This window comes from Schistocerca nitens, chromosome 5, assembly GCF_023898315.1.
Source record: "Schistocerca nitens isolate TAMUIC-IGC-003100 chromosome 5, iqSchNite1.1, whole genome shotgun sequence".
NCBI lineage: Eukaryota > Metazoa > Arthropoda > Insecta > Orthoptera > Acrididae > Schistocerca > Schistocerca nitens.
The window spans coordinates 688281558-688307435 of NC_064618.1; the positions used below are offsets into that span (position 1 = coordinate 688281558).

Below are 25878 nucleotides of genomic sequence, written 5' to 3' on the forward strand. Positions count from 1 at the left end.
AAAAGCCATTCACAAAATTATACTTGTCGAACGAGGTCTTCTGGCTGCTGGTGTTGAGTTAACGTGTAATGATACAGATGGAGTTGTTCATCATGCAACACAACATCAACCAGTCTTTAATAAGATATACGGCACTTCCTTGCAATATCACATGTACTTTGCCAAAGTGACTGGGAAACAGTTTTAAGAATCACGTCCTCTGTTTGTGGAGTAATCTAGTCTTTGGACAACATCTGTCCACTTCTTGTGGACGAAGATTACTGGTTTTACGAAGGCATTGCTCTAGGCAACAAAAATATTCTTATAGGGATGTCACATTTGAGGATAATGTGCAGCATAGACAAGAATAGCAGCAGCAACTTGGTTATCAAATGCACCCAATACCAAAAGCATAGCAACGTATTCAATGTTTGTGAACTCCGTTGGGAAGTCCCCCTACATGAACTTGACAGGACCAGTTATTATCATGCACTGCACCATTGCTAGACATGTCAATGCAATTTAATGGATCCCACTGTCATGTGATAGGCTACTGTCACATGACAACATGATGTAGTGGTTATAAATGATGAGAAATAGGAAACAGATGTCTAAAACATAAAACAGGAACCTGATGAGGATTCTAACCCTATCTCCATGGTGGATGCATGCATGATATCCCGTAAGTCTATTCCTTTTTTTTTTTTTTCCTTTTAACAAAAAGCAAGGTAACAGAAATGAAACATCTGAATAGAAAATTGATTCTATGCATCATCCAACTCCTCGCAAAAAGTGCACAATAACTTGGCATCCTTTGCCAAGTCCAATGGACCATAACCATGTAGTGTTAAAAGGCATGAGAGTACAAGTCATAACCGCTCCCCACCATGTAATGAACATAATGCCTGACAGGACATCATAACTGTATTGTTTTCCTTGCTGGGAATGAAGATTGAATTGGGATGCAGAAGAATCTCATCAGAGATTGCCACTTCCATTGTCCTGGCAAGAAAGGTCAACTGACGGTGCAGCCATCTCATAACCGATGACAACCAACCGACGAAATAATCCATCCGTATCAACACACTGACTGCATTGATCTGTCTCACTAAGGCCACAGCGAAAAATCAGAACGTTAGTGGGGAAAAGGTTATGAATGACTTGATACCATAGGAAAAATAGGTAGGCAGACACTGTACCAAACAACTTTCCAATCTGTCTCCCGCGATACTGCCTTCACATTGGCAACACAAATTGGAAACGTCCAGTGATGTAACTGTAACACAAAGGTGCAACTGGAAAAGAATATCAACCCACAAATAATTGACATGAATAAAAATTTCCAAATGTGCCTTAATTTGTTATTTATCCTACCAACATCTACTGCAGGGGTGAATGAAGCTCGCAGACTGGTGACAGGCAAGAAAGCGAGCTGTAAGTGACTGGGGGCACTACCACGTTAAAATTGTCTGTCGAAGAAATAAAAGCAGAAACCTTGGGACGAACATCAAGGAGGCCCAAATCTCCCATCAGCAGGATCTCGCCATAACCTCATTGGGGGGAGGGGTTGCGACAGATAAACATGCCCGATAAGTTTACTTCAGGACATCATTGCAGGAAGGAGAAAAATTTGTGCAACAAAATAGGCTTTACTCAACACACACGTTTCCAGCATCCAAACCTTATGAAGTAATGAGAAGGATCGTGTACGAGGATCGTTCTTGAATCCTACCTGTGACAAGACTTCCAATTTAACGGAGCCACCTTCATTCAACAATAACAACACCCGATGACTGATGGTGGGCGACTGCCACAGCCTACAAAATCTAACCATGTCAAATCCCCACAAACTGAGTAACTGACATTTCTGGTTGTTAATCCATGCTCCCATAAGACGACAATGTGCATCCAAAATGTGATTGAGTACCAGTATGTTCTCAAGAGTAAGAAGAAGTAGCATAATGTCATCAGCATATGTACAGACGATAAACCTAACCTTTCTCCCAATAATGACCAGCCACTCCACCAAGCAGCTATGAACCACAATAAGGGGTCCAGAAATAGCATGAATAATGACACAGACAGGAGACTCCCCTGTAGGACACCTCAAAACATTTTTATGAGGGGAGTAAGATGACCATTCAGATCAATAGACACTTGAGTACCAGTTATTGCAGAGATGAGCATCCATTGTGCAGTATCATTAAAACTAACAACCGTTAACACTCGCAACATAAAATTGTGACTAACTGAGTCAAATGCATGATTACAATCAATAAAAAGTAAAGCTCCTGACACAGGAAAAGTGGAAGCAACTGCAATGAGATCCCAACATTCAGCAATAGGAGTCAGAAGAGTATGACCTGGGATACAACTTTGATAATAGGCATCAATGCCAGGAAGCAAAACCGACAAACGGCTATTTTTCATGTGTGGTATGATTTCACAATCAAAACTGAGTAGCACTGTTGGTCGGACCTGATCCAAAGACAAATGTCCCATCTTTTTGGAAATTAAAACAATTTTTCTTACAGGATGGTGGAAAGTGTATCCCTTCCACCACTTCATTCACCATAGATATTAATGTTATCTCCTATGAGATGTGGAAACCAAACCATCCAAATTCAGCGATTTGTGGAAAGTAGAGTAAACTACATTGTCAGGTACCTCCTCACAGTGAAAAGCTGCCAGAAACTCCTCATGGAGAGCTGGTGTAACAACACTATCAATGAGGGAAGTAAAATCAGCAGAAAGTATACCGTCTGATTCCACTCCAGTGTAAAGATTGGAAAAATATCGGGAAAGTTCACACATTATATCAGGTTAGGATGACCATTCACTTCCATCAATAGAACAAATGGTCATGAAACACATCCTTTAAAATCACATTCAATGCTGAATTAGATAATAAAGGGATGTCAATTCATCTTGGAGAAACGAACATGGATGGGAATACAAACGAAGACCATCTAATTGCAGTCTTTCGAGTTGCAGGTGTTTTTGTCTTCACATGGTGAACATCCTGTTTCTCAATGGTAGGCCTTGAGCACTATCATTAAGATCATGATGGACAGCACAATAAAATCTCCAAGTCCTCCTCACTTCAGTACCTTTACCAGCGCTAAAATGTATGAGTGCAGTGCAAAGCAGAGGTCTGGGAATGGCAACTTAGTGATAACACACTTGGGAACGGCTTACCTGGCCCCACACAGCAGCAATGATATCATCTAGAGAGGGGTCTGCCAAATATAAAATATTTAGCTTTGAAATAGGGCAAGAAAAAGTCACTGAAACAGCTCAGTGTCTTAAAGCTGGCAGGAATAACATCAATTGACAAAAGCTGTCCACATAGGGAAATAGGCAAATAAAAACAGTTCAGTTTGCTACTAGAAGTAGTTGTAAAATATGTAAACTGCACTAATGTGGGATATCTGCAGATCCAAGCACCCAGTAGACTCAGAGAAACTACCATATCATTAAGTTCACGACAATAGTTACAGATGGGAATCTGATCCACAGGACGGAATACGCAGTTAAAATCTCCACCCATCAGAATTTTCCAGGGATTTTGACTAAGTAAATAAATGGTATCTTCCTTCTAAAAACACGAGTGGCCATATATACTACCAGACCAAGAAAGAGCAAAAATAAAAATTCAGGCGAGATCATAAAAACGACACCCCATACCCCGACTATCTTATAGCATTTCAAAGTCCGTTAACAGAACACTGTCCCAATAAAGCACGGCCATGTGAGTAGAACTTTCCGGCACAACATTAAAAAACATAGAATATCCAGGGAGACAAAGCACATCATAATGCAGCAAGCTATAAGGGAGTGCTTACCCTATTAACATTTAGAGTAGGAAACATATATGCCTGCATTAGTTAACACATGTAAGGCATGGAAGTAGTACTAGAAAAGCATTTACGCATCACGTCCTGCTCTCCACAACACCGCCAGATGGCGGGGATGAAGGTGCAGGATTTGAATCCTCCCCAGCAGAAGATGCAGACTCCATGTTCCCCCCCACCTGCGACACCAGTTACACACAATTTTTGTCAATTGCCTACTACTTGGTATACATAGCTTATCACTGAATCATGTTTATTATTGAATCATGTTTTCTTAGCCACTTGAAATAATGTGCTCAATGATTTTACTTTTCTTGTAAAAGCAGTCATCAAAAAATGATTTCAATTTCTGTCTTAAGTGCACTATGATTTCCGCTTCTTTCATGTCCACATATAAAGATGGATCAATAGCAAAAAATACTTTTATTTGGCCTTGTCATCTTCCGTTTTAACTACTTCTGACACAAATTTTTCTACTCCTTCAAGAATAACACATTCTCGATAGCAAATGCCCAATCAGCTCAGTTCTCACATTCTTCCAACTTTGGGCACATCAATCAAATAATTCACTGCCATATTTACTGAGTACAACAGTTCTTTTGAACATCACAGTGTTCTGGACTTCAGTTACCAACAAACTGTTCCTGATATTTGTAACAGTGATTCTCTAGGTACCTGTAGAGTTCTGTCACATGATTCTGCTGCTATTTAGTTGTCCCGAGAACACTGATAGGCATATTACTTAACACTTTATTAGAACACTTCATGTGAAAAAGAACTCTCACAATTTAATGCACTCAGTACTGCAAGGAATAGTTATTTACATGACACAAGCAAAGGCAAAAACATAAATACTAAAAAAGAAAGACATACAAAAGATCATGGTTCACACTATATCTAACGAGGCCACAGACATTAATTTAAATGCTTCTATGAAACTTAACCATTAGAAGGAAAATAATGTTCAATTTTCAACATTTATCACCAAAAATGTACAGTAATATTACATAAAATCTGCATTAAAAGGCAACTAATTGTACATTGAAGATATTAAGTTCTACTTTACCATAATTGGAAGGTGTGTGTGAATTTTCTCTTCCAGTTTAAGTTCAAGCCCTCGCTCACTGAATACAGGAACTAAATTGTCAGATGCCTGTGCACACAATCTGCAGTACCTACTAGCCATTTCACTTAACTCTTGTAAGGTTCTATTCCATGCCTTTATTTCTTCTTTGTAGTTTATATTTATTTCTTCATCTTCTTCAACTTTTCCTATAAATAATGTACTAGTTAGAAGAAACACACACATTTAGAAGAGAAACATGTTAGGAACTATTTCTTAAAAAATATGCTACAGAGACTACTGCGAGAAGATTTAAGGATGCACAACTTATACAGCTGTATTTATGAAATGTATCTAAATTATGCAAAGTTGACATAATAGAGATTTAGAGTAATGTGACAAAAGAGAACAGAAAATATATCAAAGTGCTCAGATTATCGGCTAAATGAAGTACCACATAATAAACATATTTAATGACTGTTCAGCATCAGCTGCAACCAGCCACTTTCAATATCATGACAGTACCTGTTTCGAGCAGCGAAGCTCATTTTCATATGGCATATGTTCTTCATTATACAATTTAATATGAAGAGGGCATCTACACAGAACTGATGGTAACAACACAATATTTCATTACACATCCACACAACTTCTCATGCAAAAATCCACAATAAGTTGTACAGCTGTTGAATTTATAGGATTATAGTAAACATGGTTAACTTATTAGTATGTTATCAAAATACTATATATATATCTATGCTGTATTTTATCTTACATTATCCAATACACATTAACATTTAAATGTGTAGATCACCATGGTCAGAGTCTGTTAACATGTTTGTTGGGTATGCCACCATGTCATACTGTAACATAACTGCATTGAACAAAATCGGCATTTTGGCCATAGTTGCAGTGCCATTCTTATGGGTCAACTGGTGTGGTGTGTCATTGAGGTCCACCTACATTTTCTTATGACCCCATTAATGGCCAACTATCTTGACATATGTTCTGCACACTGTGGGCATGTACAAGGTGGACTGTGAGTGTGGAGATGCATAAATTGGTGAAAGTGGCAGGCTAGCAGCAACTCTCATCCAGGAGTGTGAGCACTACATTCAACTTGAGCAACACAAGCTGCAGTGGCTGAAAACTGGAAACACTATGGGATGAAAATAAAATTCCGCAACACTTGCTTGGCTGCCAGCCATCAGAGCCTGATGTGGAAAATGAGGAATACATGAATACACACACCATCTGCTGATAGCTTCCAATCATGACTCATACTAAATGAGACGGCAGAAAATGGCAGATCCCCAGTCATTCCACTACATGAAGACAATCTAACCAAATTGCTCACTCCTTCCACTTGTGCAAACCCATGTCATCAGTTTTTTTTAATTCTGACATAGTGATACATATGAGATCCCTCAACAACACAGCAAACCAGTAGATCCAGAGGAAGGTCAAAACATCTGGTTTGTTAAGTGACAGTTATTGTACAACATGGCAAAGTCAATTAACAAATACACTGCACACAGCATACACTGCCCATATTAATAGCCTACCTATACTTTGCTGCTGTGTTGTGTTATGTTTCCATTTAACACTAATAACAAAAAAGATATTGTAAATTATTTTGCATCTCCTGCATTACAATACTACTGGTAGATCAATTCAGTTTTGACATGCTCCAGCAAACAAATTAAACTGCATAATGAAGAGTGCACATTATCCGAACATAAGCTATGTTGCCTGAGACTGGTAAAGTACGAATAAATGTTACTGAAAGCTACTAGTTGCTGTTCTTACTCAGCAGTCACCCTCTATCCAGTCAAAGTGTTTTATCATAAAATCCCTGGTAGATAATACATTCATCCCCCCCCCCCCCCAACCCCAATAAACATCTGTATATCGAAGAATAAACACAATTCGGAATGGTATTACTAGATATTTGCAAATACAAGTAATATAGGCAAATACGTGATGAATGCAGCTACTCTGACACTACACAATCATAACAGTTATTTGAAAGACACTGTAATGTTGCAGACAATATGCACCTGTGTAGTTTCATGAAACTGGCTCCTGCCAGATTGATACAGGCAGCCTTCGACTGTTGGGGAACTAGATATAATAAAGCGTGATACAGAAACACTAACTGCCATCAATAAAGGTATCCAGAGTATGTGCTTGTGTGAACAAGAAAATTAAGTGCATGAAGTCAATTTTTCTGTTGTATTCAGTACTTTAACATTTCAGCAAGTTTCAAGAACAGCTGAAGTGCTCATTTTATGTGTGCTAACTGAGTGAGGATTGGGTATGTTAATTTCCAAGCACTCCAGTTATTTGAATTACACAATTGTGTTTAACAGACATGCTTAACATTTTAAATTATCTTCCACACTTAAATGCATACAGTCACCAAAGTTGAGAAAATTTTATATTCTTTTAAATGGTAATATGAATATGGGAATGACTGCACCTTTGGAGAGAGAATCCAGCCAGTACAGATATAATGTAGTTCTTATGGTATTGTCCGCAAAAATTTAGACAGGCAAAGAAAAAAAATCTTATGCTCATAATCTCAGATATTACTGAATTGTACATGTGTTAAAATTCATAACAAAGTAAGAAACTTGTATATTTTCAGTTTTGACTGAAAAAATTCCTAACCTGATATACAGGCCACTAAAAATAATGGCGAAACAAGCAAATAAAATATAAATATTTCATCTATGAAATAGTTCAAGATGTTTTGTTGCATCTTTTTTATTCAAAAGATAACAATTTTTGCATCAGTTTGCAAATGTGCATACAAGTGATTTTGCTATAGTTATCGAATTTTTTATTAACATTCAAAAATATTTGTCTGTCAAAAATGTAAATTCTAACTTTTTATGGTAGAAGCAGTACTATACACATTTACAAAGAGAATGACAGTTACCAAAGGTCTTATACAAGTAATTGTTTTGAATATGGCACATTGTAACACAGAAATAAGTATTATACCACAAAAACTTCACAGAAGGTGGTATATATTTAGCAAAAGAGTCCAAGTGGCCTGAAACTACTGTCACTTGAAAAATTACTTGTTTGAAATAATTTACATATGTAACATATTTTCTGGAAGCTGGAACTAAGAGTAAGATTTAAACATTTACATACTACAAATCTCCTGCTAAGTGAAACTGCGAAACAGGTGCTGGGCCAAGTCGCAAGTACAAAGTGCAACAACAGTTTATGACAACGGTAAAAGAGGAAAAGAAAAACTCAAATACTGATAAAAGAAATGTGGTTGGGTTAGTGACACATATCATGTTAATTTTGATAATCTGTGTAGAGTTACCAGTGGCTTTCAACAGGAAAGCTGGAGAAACGGCAAAGTCATGTCAACTTTCCATTCTAGTTCCCCAGTTGCTCACCAGATCTACTACAGCACTGCAACTAGATTAAAAATTATGTAGAAACTGCTTCCCTCATAAATAATAACTTTAAAAAAAAATAAATCCAAAATACACCTGTGGAAAACAACAACTGAATGCCTCGAGACCTGAGATATAAATGCCATTACTACATGGCCACTGATAGGGGGCAGTGAAAGTAATTATTCAAAACACTATAATTGGGGCAGGGTAGTAACTAAACACTGACCATGAATATGCTTGGCCTACTCTCATAATATCTGCCTTGCTGCTGATGGAATAGTAAAGACTGTAGATATCGCAAAGATGACTGTTTCTGGATAATTGTCTGGGACATTTTACAACAGATATCAGATGAGTACCACATTGGTGCTGGTGGTCCAAGGAAGGTGCAGATGCTTGTCTTGGGCTTGGATGGCAGCAGTTCATGGATTATCATGTGGACCACCACATGAAAGTAGCAGCCACCACTGATTGCACAATGACCACAGCATAAACTGGGAGCATTAATGCATCTAGTGTTTCAAATAATATCATAAGGTATTTTTTTGTTGGATGATGGGCTATGAGAAACAGTGCCTCTCATAAGGACTTCTCTTGAACATCTTTACCACAGATGATGTGGTGTAAACACATCTGAAACAGCAACTAAACAGCAAGATCATTAGTGCCCTTGCATGAACGATATACAGATAAGTGTGGAAAAAATCTATTAAACAATAATAATAAATTGGTAAACCAAGTTGCATTCATATGCCAGAATTGAGAAGACAACCCCAATAAGGTGAGCATCAGAAAAGCCCTCAATAAGAGTCAGGATGAAACACAGCAGAATAACAAGATAAAATTAAGGACAAAATATCAGTAATGACTGACGATGGATGATTACTTAGAAATAGTGGGTGACTGAGCCACTCAGTGACACACTAGAATCTCACACCCAATATTTTGGGAAGAATTTAGGACATCACACAATACCTTGAAACATGAAGTGCACGTGCATCATTATCAGTTAGAAAAGAGTGCAGGTCCAGTGGGAGATGCAGATCAGGTCTTAGGTTATCATACAAAACACATTCGATTAAAATATGTTGTACTGACAGCTGTGCCCCACATCTGTGACATACTGGTGGCTCCTCACAATGTAAGAGGAAGCCATGCATAAACAGTAATGTCCCACTCTAAGCCATATAAGGATTGCTTCTTCAACTTGTTATGGTGAGAAGGAGATAAGCCATGGTCGCACTGAAGGTTTTATGTAACACAGCTTATTACTCCTCACTTCCAACCACTGAGCCTCCCACCTACAAAATGGTCTTCTTGATCACAAATGAGGTAACAGTCTGCAGGGGGACCAAACAGAGAGCAGGAATTGGAACCGAGCAAGCCTCCTAGTCAGCGGCATCAGCAAATTCATTTCCCCAGATCCCCATATGTGCTACAATCCAACAGAAAATTATTCCCTTGTCCTGCCTTTGCAAGAGGACAGCAGCCTGCACTTCTTGCACCATGTGATCTGCTGGATACATCTGACCAACAGCAAGGAGGACACTGTGAGGGTCTCAACAGATTAAGAATTTCTTGCCATGGTGTTGCCTCATCTGCTGCAGAGCCCTCATGATACCAAACAATTCTGTGTAATAAACTGAAAAATGCTTTGGAAGCCCTATCCTGAAGTTAATGTCAGGGAACACAATACAGCAGCTGACAAAATCCCCTTGCTTAGAACAATCCATGTAAACAGTAATAAAATCTGGGTGTCAATGTAAAATCTCATTCAATTTAATTTTAAAAATATAGTCTGGTGTACAATTCTTCCTATAAGCAGTCAATTTGAAAAGTAGCCTGGGCCTCTTTAGTAGACAGAGCGATCCCCTACTGCAACCTGGCTTTGGACCTTAACGCCCCCCAACTGTAGTAATCAAGGCTCTCCCTCACATGGATCCCGAACAACCTCGTTGGCCATGGACGGTGACGGAACAGCCATTCCAGTCGTGGCTGTGCAATGGAGATGGATGCCAGCAATTTTGGATTGCACACAACCCTGTATGCTTGGCATTCCACAAGGAGAAGATGTCTAATAGACAGCGGACACTCACCAGCCTCTGCACACGTCCTAGCAGCTGGACTCGTCTGGTAAATCCCTGCTGACCGCCTAATACCCTTGTGGTGAACCACATATAGCATTCTGAGGTACAAAGGTCTTGCTGATTCATAAACCTATCGTCTGTATTCAAGCTGGGGTCACAAAAAAGCCCTATATAGTTGGATTAGACATGGCCTGTAGGCTCCTCAAGACCAATGATTGATATATTTTAGGATGTTTGAAGCCTTGAGACATCTCAGTTTTAGGTCCTTAAGATGCAGAAGTTTCTCATCAAAAGTCTGGCCTAGTATTTCACCTTTTCCTTGAAAGCGACAACAGTAAACCCCAGTTTTAAAATGGGTAAAATAAAAAGAGAGTGGATGCAACTGAAACCAACACAAACAATTTTCTCCAAAGATAATTTAAAACCTGTGGTGTTAGACTAATTCTCTAACCACATGATCATAAAATGCAATTGCCCATTAGCCGATGCAAGGTTGGAGGATGCACAGAAGATGTAGAGGTCATCCACAAACAAGGAACAAAGTGCAGTACACCATATTGTGGATATAATACAGGGTGTATACGTGGACAAGGAAAAAAAATTCCCGGATTTTTCCCGGATTTCCGAGTTAAAAATACATTTTCTCCCGGGTGACAGTGTATTTTCCCTTATTAATCCTTTGAATGGTTATGGTTTTATACACGGACGTACAATTTCCCAGCACTTTAGAAAACGAAACTCAGGGAAAAAGACACGTTTTGGAAATATCTTTGATGTGCAGCAACACGTGCGCTGCGTATTTTCATATTACGACAGCACACATTGGAATTCCACCAAACGCTGCATGTTACTTTCCAAAACATTGAAATCGAGATTTCGATGCACTTTTGTAAGCCGTTCGTAGCTTATGTCACGTGATCTCGCCAGCCGATGACAGAGGGTATTCAGAGCATAGGACACGTGATGTAGTCAGCCAACAGCAACATCACTCTTAAGTAGTACGAACACACAAACAGGGAAAGTTAATAGTTTAAATTAATATACATAGTGTTGCTACAAGAAAAGCAAAGCATTCACATATAATATTGGTCTCAAACTGCAAGAGAAGCTAAGCTTTCGCATATACTGTTGATTTTTTTGCGCGTGTTACGCTTTAAGATATATCACACAAATGTGCCAGTAAAATTTTTGGCACTTATGCAGTTTAGCAGGTACGGAAAAAATTTTTCATTTTTTTCCAAAAAATGATCGATTATAGTCAAATGTGATACGCTGATTACGAATACGATATTTATTTTCGCCCCAGTCAATTATTTACATCAAAAAAATTGTTTTAAATTTTTTAAATTTTTTTTTTATTTTTCAATATTTTGTCGATTACAGTACACGTTCATTTTAACGGAACGGTAGGTACGTATTTTTACTAATTAGCCACAGTCAAACGCCAGTGCAAAATTAACACTTTTAATAAACTCCCCCCTGTATATTTACACATCTGTAGCGTAGCCCACTTGAGGTTAGGTTGGGAGTTTTTTTTTTTTTTTTTTGAATGCGGCCGCGGCAGCGGCCGCCTATGATTCGAAAATATTGAACTGTTGGCAACTGCATGTAAACATTATATATGCCAAGTATGAAACGATTTGGATGACTAAAAAATGAAAAATTTTTTCCGTACCTGCTAAACTGCATAAGTGCCAAATTTTTAATAATGACATAAATGTCTGATCTTCACGGTTCGAAATTCTTCTAAATGGCTCGTCATCAAAGAGTTGATTTTTAAATGAGAGTCAAACGCTCTGTGATTTAATAAATTTATGGTACATTCTTGCACATGGCTCAACTTACATAAAAGGATATTTACCTTGAAAGTAACGCTTTTCAAACCACCATTCGCAATATTTTCCCGCGACCTGTTAGAAATAGGTTCGTTTCAGCAGTTGCCAGAGAGCGCAGATAACAGGCGACACCGCGCTTGGGTAGCTATCATGCCATCTTAGGAAGCCCGTATGTACGTACGTGTAAAAAATTGAAAGATCATACATTATGTCATAAAAGAAACAAGACATCAGAGGATACTCCAAGAGCATCGGAATTTTGTGGACCACACTAAAATGTGCACATTTAAAGTGCATACTTAAAGGGCACATTCGTATGTCCAGATTCCCAATGAAATAGACCTCGACCCGATCAGTGTGGTTTTCGGGATGTAAATTTTCTTGGAGCACCGATACTGTATTACATCATGTTTAGGTTTTTATTATGGCATAATGCCATACGTGCTAGATATGAAAATGTGCACTTGAAATGCAACTAACAGTTGAAACTAGCCAGTACTGTGGAATTAAGCATTTCGTTTCAAATACATTGACTGCCTCTGCGGAAAAGGTTAACAAAAGCCTAATTTCTTTAGTAAACAGACAAAAATAACTTCATTGTTCCGGAAGGCGATTAATGCTTGACTGTCAGAAAGGTGGAAATACAATAAAATCTGAAACTAATGACATATTTCAGCCTTCCGTAATTATGTGAATGTGTTTTAATTCACTTGATAGCTCCCGGCCACAGATATCCGTTTCGTTTTCATTTGACGTGAGAGTAAACGAAGGAGAAACAGCAAAATCACTAAATGTAAACACGGGTCACGTGGAGTCTACGCACTATAGCTCAGATTGCTCTGCGCATCAGCCCCGGATCTACATTTGCGAACCGGGTCAATATTTTAAAAAATCGAATTTTCAAAATATGTTCATCTTGTAGCGCACATCTTTCTGAAAAGTCTGAAACATAAAACATACGTATTCGAGGAAATGTAAGACATATTATTTGGTCTTAAGTATGCCAAGTGCAGTGCCACGCCTCTTCATAAAGCATTTTTCTACCACACGTCCAAACTAAATTCAGGAGATTGGAAATTGAAATGTCCTGTGGTACCTCTCCTGCTCCCAGTCGGTCGGTTTGACAGCCTGTCCCTCCTTTAAAAAAATCTCACAGTTAATAGCGGATGGGTTTATTTGTAATCGAGAGAACAAGAACTCTTCAGAAAATCTGAACACTTTATTGCCTAATAGCTAATAATTTGTTGTTTTGCGTGACATAAAATTAAATATAGGATCTATAAAACCAATACTGACAAGAGATAAGCAAGACATTACACATTTCTTCAAACCTTAGCTCCTAGCATTTTTTCTCTCTAATCTTGCCACAGCTTTACATGGCGTGATTTCCTTTCTACGAAAGAATCTATAACCTCATCAAAGTTCGTCAAACGTTTTGCTACATGAAAAATCGAAATGTCGTTATCTAATACCGGAAAAGCTGTTAATACAAATAATACCCAAGACTGGTGTGGTTTCTCGATCTGATTACGTCTATTTTGTCACTGTCTGCTAGATAAAACAAAATAGGCCTTTCTAATATGGCAGCAATTTTGTAACACTAAATAAACGAGACTGTTTTGGCACAAATGGCCATTTTTATAACACGACAGAAAATAATCCAATAAGTACCAATATCAAATGCCGATTAGGCCTACTACAAGCAAAAAGCTTTATGTTAGGAAATAGTTTCACATTTCATTCATACGCACCAGCTTCTCAAGCATGAGATCGAAAAGTAGTATTCCGAAATTTTTATATAAATTTGGAATCGTCTTATTCTTCCACAATTTGTGTGATGTCCCCGTTTCTTCTCCTTCCTCGTTCTAACAAACAATCTTGTCATCACCAATTCTGTAGCTATTGCTGCCACTGTCAAAATTTGTTCGCCGATTAACTTCACTAACCCTGCCAGAATCACAGGTTTAATTATCCCGCGATTATTTTCCGGTTAGGAGTTATTACGTGTTCGAACAACACGTTTTCCGCGTTACTTCCACGCGGCTGCTAGCCGGGGACTGTACTACTGGTCCTTACTAGTGTAGCGATCTAGCCAAAAATTATCTGTCAAAATTTCGTTTTCTTGGATACACCGAGAAGATAATACGTAATCTTTCTCACCTGTTATTCCTGTCAGTCGTTTATTTCCACTCTGGTAGTCTGAATCTAAGGATTTCGCTAGTAATTATAACAACACTGACCATTCGTAAACTCAATCAACCACATAATCAGACAGCGGTTAGCATTCATCTGTTCAGCTTCACTCCCTCAGCTCGTATCGCCCCGCCCCCTTTTGTCTGCGGAAAGTTTATTTCTAGATGTGACGAGGATTCTCCTGACAGAGACATCACGTACACTATGCATGCATTCAAAAGTCAACTTATGATTCATTCAGAAATCAACTTAAAATGTGTTCAAAAATCAACAGGGAAGCGTTTCAAAATGATATGAATAATCGATAGGCAAATGTGCGCTAGATGCTAGTTGCTTTGTGAAACAAGTTGTTTTCCTCAAGAATATGAATTTGGCGCCCCCTTTTCCCGGTAGCATCTACGTGCTTGGTGCGACTGCTTGCACAGCAAACAGCCACATTCCTGTTTCTAGAAGCGGGAGAATTTACTACTCAAACGTGACTCAACTGCGCATGCGCATGAGCCCGCGCGTAACTGCTAAAACAAATTGAATGTAAACAATTGCAACTTCACGCTCATTGGAGGCAATTTGTTGTTATGAAGTACTGCACAGTCTTCCTAAAGCCTTTGACACATTTTCAATTGGCAGATGCTTGCATGAGCACTGTGTGTTGTTGTTGTATATGGCGCATTTCCTTTGCAATTTAAGTTATTTTCGTTTTTTTTCTCTCGTTTATGTTTTATTGTTGAAGTATTATTCTGCAGTAGCGGGATACAGTAATATCCTTTGTTTGAGTATCAGTTCTTACCAGTCAAAAATACGAAAATTTAACTCAAAACTAAAACAATGAAAAAATCCCGGAATTCTAAAAATATCCATGGTTTTTCCCGGTTTTCTCCAGGAAGAAAAAATTCCCGGGTTTTTCCGGGATCTCCCGGGTCGTATACACCCTGTAATACTATTGATTGCGATAGTGAATTCTGTGGCACTTAAAACTCCCTTGAGGGACACCATTTTCCTGCTTAATATGGTCACACAGGACATTCCCAGCCTTGTATCTAAAATACCTGTCCAAGAGGAAGGACTGAATGAAAGTGGGTAGACTTTCAAGGAAGCTCCATTGATACAGCTGCAACAAAATATTGTGCCTCCATGTAGTATTGTAGGCCTTTCCCAAATCTAAGAAGACACTGATAAGGTGTTTCTTACAGAAGAAAGCTTGTTGAATTGCTGCTTCAAACAATCATGTTATCGAGTGTGGAGTGATACCTCATGGACCCACAATTGGAGCAACTTAGTAGGGATCTGATTGCGAGAACCCACAATATGTGGTGGCTGACCATACACTCCAGTGTCTTTTCTTCACAGCTTGTCAGATTAACACTACGATAACTACTGGAGTTAGTCCGATCCTTCCCTGGTTTTAAACTGAGATTCAAACAAATTCTTTCCACAAATTGGGAAAGTCTCCAGTCATCTAAATTTCACTGACGTGGTGTACACGCAGAACAAAAAAAAAAAAACAATCTCAGATTTCCCAGTTAAAAATATACTTTTTCCAGGTGAAAATACCCTTTTCCCAGGTGAAAATACATTTTTTCCATTAAAGTGACAATATATTCTCCCTTGGAGCTACAAAACTTATCAATACTTTGAATAGTAAAGATTTTATACACCGACATAGAGCATCCCGTCACTTTAGGAAATGAAACCAAGCAAAAAGCAACGCGTTTTGGAAAGATCTTTGATGGACGGCAATGTCTACACTGCGTATTTTCATATTACAGATGTATAAATACGTACATCAAATACAGCACGGTAGCTTCTGAAGCATTGAAACTGAGATTTCCATGCGCTTTTTTTTTTTTTTTAGCCAACCACAGCTCATGTCACGTGATATCCCCAGCCAATGAGAGTAGATATTCAAGAACGTAGGACGTGATGTAATCAGCCAATAGCAACATTGCTGTGAAGTAGCAGAAAACTCAAATACCAGACAAGTAGCCAGTGAAATAGAGGGGTAAAAGCTGCAAATCGACCCATGGCACTTAATGTATAACCACCAAACACTTCCAACTACATCTTACATCAAGGAGGAGGTTTATCCAAAGGGCAGTACTGCTACAAGCCCAACCTGACACCCACTGGCTATCTTTATGATTGGACACTTTGCAAAATACAAACCTGCACCTCAAAGACGAAATCACATAAGAGCAGCAACTACAGCATAGTGCGTGGAGAGTGCTGAATAGATTAAGAACATGAGTCGCAAAATGCAAGGTAAACATAGTTAAGTGGGGCTACTCTTAACTCTCATGACGAGAGTGAATGTGAAGAAACACAGATGATTCAACATTTGCTCATGTGCCTATGAACAGAGTTTGTTCGAACAGCGGAAGATCTATTTTAGTGAAATGACAATTTCTCTCTGCCATTAAAGTTGCAGAGTTTTGGAAGATGGGAATTTAGACGTTCTTGCCCAGACACAGAAAGTAAAGTATGTTAGTAGCCAAAAGGTAAAAGTTAATCATTTAAATTAATATACATATAGTATATTTAATACAAAACCCTAAGCTTTTACATACAATATTGCTCATCACATCTTTGTGCTGGGGTTGCTCCCCCCCCCCCCCCCCCCCCCCACCCAAGGGGTTTGGTTAATCAGGATTCTAAGAGTAAAGCTTAAATTGCAGGAGATGAATACTTCTGACAAGCACAATAATAAACTTTGCTGCTGTGCACAGAATATTTCATGGGTTACCTGGCTGAATTAGTCTTCTGTTGAGCACTTTGACTTTTTCTATAGAAAGCCCAATTATGTGTAAAATTGCTAAGAATTCAGCTTGCATTTTTTTTCTGAAGGATAATTATACTTTTTGCCATCATTACTGTATACTTTGTGATCTATGAAAGATGTAAAATAGATATGAAAAACCTTGAGCTTGGCCTTTTTTTTAAGAGTGTGCCACCCTTTAAGTATATCAAACACAAATGCAGCAGTAAAATTTTAAATAATAGTACAAATGGCTGGTTTTCTTGGCCCAAAATATTTTTTTAAGTGATTGGTCCTCAAAGAGTTAAGTTTTGAATGAGATTCAAGCATTCCCTGATTTAAGAAATTTATCACACATTCTCACAAGCAATGTATTTCATCTTGTGTAAAAGCATATTTAGTTTGAAAATAGCACATCTTAAATCAAAATTCGCAATATTTTCCTACAACCTGTCAGAAATGTGAACAGGTGTGATGTCAAGGTCATTGAACACAGTTTGTTGTTATGAAGTATTGTATGGTCTTTCTCCTAAAGCCTTTTGACACATTTTGCTGTCAGCAGACACTTGTGGTGCACTGTGTTTTTCTGTTGTCAATGGCACATTTTATCTGCAACCAAAGTTTTATTTTGGTGTTATTCTCTTGTTTCCGTTCTACTGCTGCACTATTATTTTGCAGTAACGAAATAAAGTAAAATTCTTCATTAGAGTATCAGTTCTTACCAGACAAAATTACAAAAATTTAACTGAAAACTAAAACAATGAAAAATTCCCAGAAGTCTAAGAAAATTCCTGGGTTTTTCCCATTTTTCTCAGATGAAAAAATCCTCAGGGTTTTTCTGCATTTCCCAATTGTCCCGGGGCATACATGCACTGACTGATGAGCTGGAGGAGGACCTCCTTTGACCACAGGTTCAACTGCTTCAACTTGTTGTACGTTATCAGGTCGAGAGCAGATGTAATATCACAAGCTATTGACAATGCACTATCCAACTCCCACAGAGAAACAGCTGGCTGTATTCCTCAATGTTTGTGAAATGGAAATTAAAACCAACCATCTACAGTGTCTCCCAATAATGATGGGAAGCTGGATCCTGGCTAGAATTGGCCATAATCGTCTTATACTATTGAGCCACTGTCTGGGCAATGCCTCTCAGTGATGTTAGGAGATACCCTTGTTCCTGTACAGCTGCTATTAGTGGTTGTGAGTTTCACCTTGAGACCCTCCTGATGGCTTACCATACTTCACTTGTGGATGTGGACCTGTTGATGGAGTTCAGGAACTTTTGCCATGACCTCTGCTTATTCTCCCAAATTATCCTCCTCACCTTTGCCCACACCATTCAAAGCGCTGCAAGACTTGTACCTGTAGAGCAACAACTGAATCTTCACATAAGCATTTTCCTGATCCTCATTGCAGAACAACACTCATCATTCCACAAGGGGCAGGTGGCTTCCTAGGTGTTCGTGTTGACTTTGGGATGGATGAATCAGCAGCGTAATGGATCACAGCTATAATGGGATCCAACCAGTCCTGGACACAGTCATGCTGTTTGAAAACAGATAATTGCCTGTAACATCCTGTCCCGGATGCAGTCACACTGATCGAAAACAGCCAACTGCCTCTAAAGCAACCGGTTAGCCTTTCTGAACGGCCATCTCGGCAGCTTGCTTTCTGGTCTGCTCCATTGGGCAGATGATTCCGGAGAGGGTAGTGGTCACTACCATGAAGGTTGTCATTCACTCTATACTGAGCAAGGGCAGGTGAGAAGGAAAGGTGCATGTCCGTAGATGAACCCATAGCGGTGCTAAAAGCCATAGCTTGACCCATATTCTTAAATATGATGTCTGTAGTTCATGTCATATCCTCACGTATCTGACCCCTGGTGCAAGTGGTGCTAGAACTTCACAGCACACTGTGTGCAATAAAGTCCCCAAAAAGCAGAAAGCGATGTGAAAGTTCATGAGGAAGATGTGTGAGGACCTCACTCTCAACGGGCTCTTGAGCAGTAGGTACACAGAGCACACTGTGACAGCAACATGGGCCACTATCTCAAAGACAGCTTGTAGTGTTGTGGTTAAGAATACATGTCAGGCATGAAGTGCGTACTTCACTAACACTAATACCACTCTTTTTGCCCTATCACCAATAAGACTGTCTTTTTTTGCAGAGGTGATTGCCTCCAAATACAGGTGGTGTCAGTCTGTTTAAAATGTGTCTCTTGGAGACAGAGACAGAAAGGTCTGTCCTGCAAGAGGAATCTCAATTCCTCCAGATGAGTCCTGTATCCACTCATATTCTATAGGAGTAAAGGAGCCATTTAAGTGCTATAGTTTTGATTTACCCCTATCCTTGCACAAGGGTGGTGAGGCACCTGTAGAGTGATGGGGAATAGAGGGGCTGCCTGGGTGCAGAGATGGGGCATAAAAATCCATGATGTCCTCTTCATCAATCAGATGTGACAGAATGACATCTGATGGTGCCCATGACAGCTTTTGATTCAAACATTGTTACCCTTTCCCTTTGAAGATGATGGAGAGAAAGGTGGGGCTGAGTGGGATTCTGCTTTTAGGGTTCCTTCTCAATGCTCATTGCGAAAATGTTGCTGGTCTCTTTTGACGTAGTTGCCTGGATCGCTATGTCTTTACTCACTTTGATATGGCACATACAGGTGCATGTACAGGTCCTGGTGGTGGGCAATGGTGCACTGGAAACCATCTGCATCAAAGCATCCACCATGGGAACAGGTTTCTGCACCATCAAAGCATATGAAGTGGCAAACACAACAGGGGGTTTTGTTGCCTTATATTCTTCTTTGGCTTCTGCATAGAGCCGCTTCGTCACTTATTTCCTGGACTTTGCATTCCTCAGCAAAAACGGGGCAGCCTCAGCTGCAGAGTGACTGGCTCCCAGAGCAGTTCATGGATATTACCGGAGACAGGCAGTCAGTCCCAGATTCACGGGCTACCTTTCCACATTTTGGACGGGTCACTTCACCTCTGCAACTAAACATTGTATGGCCAAATTTCCAGCATGTGTAGCACTGCATACAGCTAGTTATGTAAGGTCAAGCACTACATAAAAAGAATCCTGCCAAGGCCGCAATGAGGGTATCGATCTTCTCAGTTTCTCAATCCACTGAGACAGAGCCCTGCTTGACTGTGTAAACCTTATACAAGTTAGATGCAGCAGGTCCCCAGAAGTTACCCACTACTGACTGTTAACAAACAGCCATGCACCTCCTCAGTGTGCAGCATATCTTAAGTGGGTTTTTTATGAGAGGGAGAGGGGGGGGGGAGAGAGAGGGGGGGGGAGATGGAGATAGAGATAGATAGATAGATAGATAGAGAGAGAGAGAGAGAGAGAGAGAGAGAGAGAGAGAGAGAGAGATGTAGGTTTGTACCATCCTCATGATCTACATGGTTACACTGAGACTCTTGGTCCCTGTAACACACAACATTCCACTGCCACACCACACAGTGGTCGCTGAAGTGTGCCAAAAGGTTACAGTGGACAGAAAACTGGTGGTGTTCAAAAGTACACAGCTCAGGAGCTTTGGATTCACCAAGCCTATACCAAGCAAACAAATGCTAAGCCCCTGAGGACTTGGGTGAACACTGAATAGTGCACAATGCATCCAGAACATTATCCAGTACATTCTCTTGCTGTTGCTACAATGTCAGAGAGATGTTATTTTTTCACCATGGTAATGCTCATGCACACACGTATTACGTAACACCAGCATCTATCTCTACAACTGGCTCCATGAATGGCAGCAGGACTACATGGCAGCCTGCCAAGATTACATAAAGTTCTTAAATTTTGTAGGATGATATTTCTGAAGATATATATGAAGGCCTTATTTTGATAGTGGAACACCTCCAGTTTTGTTCTTTTTGAGATACTGAGGCTTAAGCATAACTGAGTGATGACAATCCTCTGACTAAGATACCTGAAATATTGCAGTCCATCACTTGTTACATGGGATTACCGTTTCTGTCTATTGTTATCACTCAATTATGTTTATGAATCAGCATCTTAAAATGAACAAAACTGAAGGTGTACCACTACTGAAATAAGGCCTTCACATAACGCTGTGATCATCATCAAATACAGAGTATAATGTGGGAACTAAGAATCATTAATTAATGAGCATAGTTTCACAGTACTCATTACTTCAAATATATTGTGTAGATGGTGCTGAACAACTTTGATAGAGATTAAAAATTACATCATACAACACTTTTATTTTTATTGAAGATGATTGATTTCGGTCATGAATCTGACCATCCTCGAGTCACCTGTACCAAAGGAGATTAAGCAAATAAAAGGTGTATACAGTTCTTCGATAAAGTGTCTTATAAAACATTATTCTCCATGTGCAAATACATTACATGCAGAGTGTCACTTAGTATTATAAGACAATATTTACAAAAAGGTACTCAACTATGTACAGCACAGATGAGTCAGTAAATGTGTGTTTATATGGGCATGTTCTAGACAATATCTGGTCGCAAGAGTGCTGCTATCAACATTTCTGCAATGTGGCTACAATAGACAGCAATTTTGAAGTATAGCTGGGCAATATTGATGATGCTGCAGGCTATTGCAAGAACTGCCGATGTATTGGCTAGTGGTTGCCAGTGTTTTGTACATATAGAATATTTTTTATTCCATGACAACATCTACCTCTGTCCTTGTCTGTAAAAGTTTCCCTCTTGCTCTCACTTTTGTTTCTTACTTCTTTGACTGACAGAGCTCCAGTCAAATGTCTGAGTGGAAACAACACTGTTTTTTGCTTTTGTTCGTGTACATATAGCTACACATCTTGAAATTGTTGGTTGTCCTGAGATTGTTGTGTGCAGCAATGGAGACATGGACAAACACGAGAACTGTGAATTTCATAACTGCCATTCATCTACTACCAGAACTATAGGACGTAGAAAGTAATGATATGAAGATGGCAATTTGAAAAAGAAACAGGTGGCAAGCTATTGTCGATAAGCTTGGAATCACGCTTGATGAAGCATATAAAAATTCCCAAATCTTCAAACCTATGCTAAATGCTAGGTAAGAAAGTCGCTTAGGAAGATCACAAGTGCAGATTGCTCTTCATCCACTACAAGGTTTGCATCTGATGCCATGAGTTTCATACTGTCTTGAAAAGTACCTGAAGCTGGAATTGATAGTGTCAACAGTTGTTTGTGTTGGTGAACAAAAATAATACAAAAATTGTACTCTCATTTCAAACCACCCTTAATGAAATAATTCACTTCTTCTACCAAAGCACTGCAAAAGTCTGGTACCATGAGGCTTACTGACAAATAGTAACCTTCAAATATGTACATTTCAATATTATACGAACCACCCGTAGCTGAAAACCATAGGGTTATCGCCAAGGGGGTTGTAATTGGTATACACCCTCTCACATTTAACATTGGTTTAAGCAATTCTCAGACCAACTGCCTGAACGAGACATTTGAAAATCATGCTTCGACATCTTGGTAAAATTCTGGAACAGGTATGTATCCAGCATCAGTTCACTAGATTTAAATTTTCTGTAGCTTCCACTGACTTAGAAAAGGATGCATCCACAAAGCCCCATTTCTCTTCTTATTTTCACCTTGATTCCTTGTGTGATGTAAAAGCAGTAAAGCCACACTCACTTCCACTTGCTCACATTATCCATTTTGTGGCAATTGTGTGGTTCCTTGCAAATACTTCTGAAAAAGCATTGCCATAAACACTGCCAGACAATAGTGTCCAGTAATGTTGTATTACATGTGTGTGCACATCATGTAGCTCAATGTTGTTGGACAATACTGTCATGATATATTGTTGGCAATATGCAATTTTTATGGCTTATGTACACCTCTCTTAATGTGAGGTCTTTGGACAATTAAGTTCAAGGTGAAAGAAGTGAAAGAATAGGGTCGGCCCATGTATTTCCTGTTCATACGACATGAATTACACGGGGATAGTTGTATTAAGAATGGAACATTCTGAGAGTTTCATTGGGCACTGTAATTGTGCTATGCACAGCTGAATATCTTTTTGTATTTCCTTGTATATAAGTGGCGCTCTGCATGTAGTGTACATACACACAAGGTGCTTTGTATTATAATTGTATATTCCGTTATTTGGTTGTTCTTCTTTAAACAGATTCATTACCGAAATTGATTGCCTTTAATAAAAATAAAAAAGTGCTGCTGAGTATCATACAATTAAAATTTTAAGCAATATTCATTATTTACTATCCACTAACATTGTGACAAATTTGCCGCACGGTCTAGGGCGTCTTGCCACGGTTCGTGCGGCTCCCTCCATCAGAGATTCGATTCCTGCCTCGGGCATGGGTGTGTGTTTTGTCCTTAGCATAAGTTAGTTTAAGTTAAGAGTACGTAGTGTGTAAGCCTTGGGACCAATGATCTTAGCAGTTTCGTCCCATAGAACTTACCAGGTATTTCCAAATTTTTGTGACAAAGCTTGCATAAAAATTCTTTACACGTTAAGTTCATAACTTGACAGTTTGCTGATCAGCCTAAATGCACTATTTTCTTTTAGAAATGAACCTATTATTTCTCTGAAATGAAGTATGCTAAAGGGGAAAACATGCCTGATATTCCAAGTGCTGGGAATAACGAAACAAGGGCAGTCGAAAACTATCACTACGGGAACTGAAGCTTGACAGCTAAGGCAAGAAGGTCGCCCTATTGCTACAGCAAGAAGGTCATCCTATTACCTGTACTGTTTATCTTCAAACTTGATGAGATTATGCAAGAAACCTAGCACTGAAATTTCACAGACTAGAAACTGAATGTGAAAATATCACACATCTGGCATATGCCGATGATATGTACAATATAATACATGGCAAATCAGGCAGTTATGACTTGAAAAATTACGTAAAGTACCAGATATAGTGCTTAATTAAATACCTTGAAGTTGGGTAGGACATGACATCCAAACAAATGCCTTGTGTTATGCTTTAAAGTTACTGGACTGATGGAATCAAGGAATATGTGAGACAAATTGATGAAAAAGATGACTGGCAACGAAGAGTGGCAGACAAGAACCAACAGAGGACAAAACTCTTAGCAGTGCACAGTACCTTGGACCTGATCACAGAGTTAATGATGATCTTGCTTACTTTTCCCCAGTTCCTTGTAGCTTAAGAAGCTACAGTAGTTTATTTAGCTGTCATTATCTCTGTGAAACTGAGATTAAACTGAACCTACATATCATATTCAAATTATATACACATACCTTGTGTAACAGACACTCCGGGTTTCATGTTGCCAGTTGTAAGATATTCTTCCAAATTAAGTTCTTTCCGTATCTCATCAAACACCTCCAACTGAGAGGCTATATCAGGTGCTTTAATTAAAAACATTGCATCATTATCCCAGTAAATTTTTATTTCGCCTGCAAGAGAAACAAGTCGTGTTAAACCAATCAAATAGTTAAAGACATTAGTTTGAGAAAGCACTGAACAAAATGTAAGGAAAAATGTGTTGACCAGAAAGAATGTACCAAATTTCAAACACTATATCAGCAAACAAAACAACAGTACAGAATGGTGAACTACAATATCAAAAACTCTAAAAAGTCTGTAGGCTGGCCATGCTGGTTATCCAGCAGCCCACTACATATATTTCTGTACTCCTCAACCATTAACAATACCTGTATTTGGAATAGATTTATATTCTAGGTGCTCATTACTATTTTTTATATATAAAAATATTGGCATTTGGTTTATATACCATTCAGCATGCACCATATTAAGTAAATGCTATATGTGATTTTTAAAACAAATTTATACTTCTGGGTTACTCAATGACTTACAGATCATTAAACTAGTGTCGGGCAATGTGCGGTATAGTATGGTGCACACAAATTCTCCGAGTCTCTCAAGAAGTCCACCATGATTTTTTAAGTTATCACATTTTCTGGTGGAGGGTGGAGCTGATCATAGACGAAAATTGGTGTTTCAATTTGCTTAGTCACCTGCACAAAGTTAGAGGTCACACAAAGAAGGTGGCACCTGGACAGAAATGCATTTTCGTCCTGAGCAATGAGCGAGTCCAGCCCATTCTTTCATATGGATGGTCACCTTCGTTGACTGTCGCCTTCCTACCTATATACGTCAAGTGTTCTTGTTGCTACCTTTTCACTATGTAGCATCACATCAGAGTCATCATGCACTTTTAAGCGCAGAGAAAGTTATGCCTAATCAGACACATCTGATTATATGTAATTCCATTAAATTTATGTTGGAAGGGGCAAACAAGAAAACAAAAACCTCATTATAAATTTTACTTGAGTGGGTTGCAGAGACCACTAGCTATTCCAATTGCACAGTAAAGAGAATAATGGATGAGGAGAACATAGTTGCCAGCACTTCCTGGCTATGAGCACTATGGGACTTAACATCTATGGTCATCAGTCCCCTAGAACTACTTAAACCTAACTAACCTAAGGACAGCACACAACACCCAGTCATCACGAGGCAGAGAAAATCCCTGACCCCGCCGGGAATCGAACCCGGGCGTGGGAAGCGAGAACGCTACCGCACGACCACGAGATGCCAGCACTTCCCAAGCTTTTAATATTTCCAAAAGATGTGGAAGAAGGAGAAGAAAATTTTATTACTGTGGAATATTAGTGAACAGGTTCTCGAACGACTGACA

General features: G+C 39.0%; 1 protein-coding gene across 4 annotated transcripts in view; it reads right to left on the reverse strand.

Moving 5' to 3' along the window:
- LOC126259493 (zinc finger protein 250-like) overlaps positions 1–25878 on the reverse strand; it is a 171906-nt gene that overhangs the window by 129982 nt on the left and 16046 nt on the right. For all 4 annotated transcript variants that reach the window (XM_049956336.1, XM_049956337.1, XM_049956338.1 and 1 more), the window contains exons 3-4: positions 24455–24613; positions 4900–5105 (exon numbers count right to left, since the gene is read on the reverse strand). In XM_049956336.1, the coding sequence (XP_049812293.1) occupies positions 4900–5105; positions 24455–24613 (365 nt within the window). The remainder of the gene's footprint in view (positions 1–4899; positions 5106–24454; positions 24614–25878) is intronic.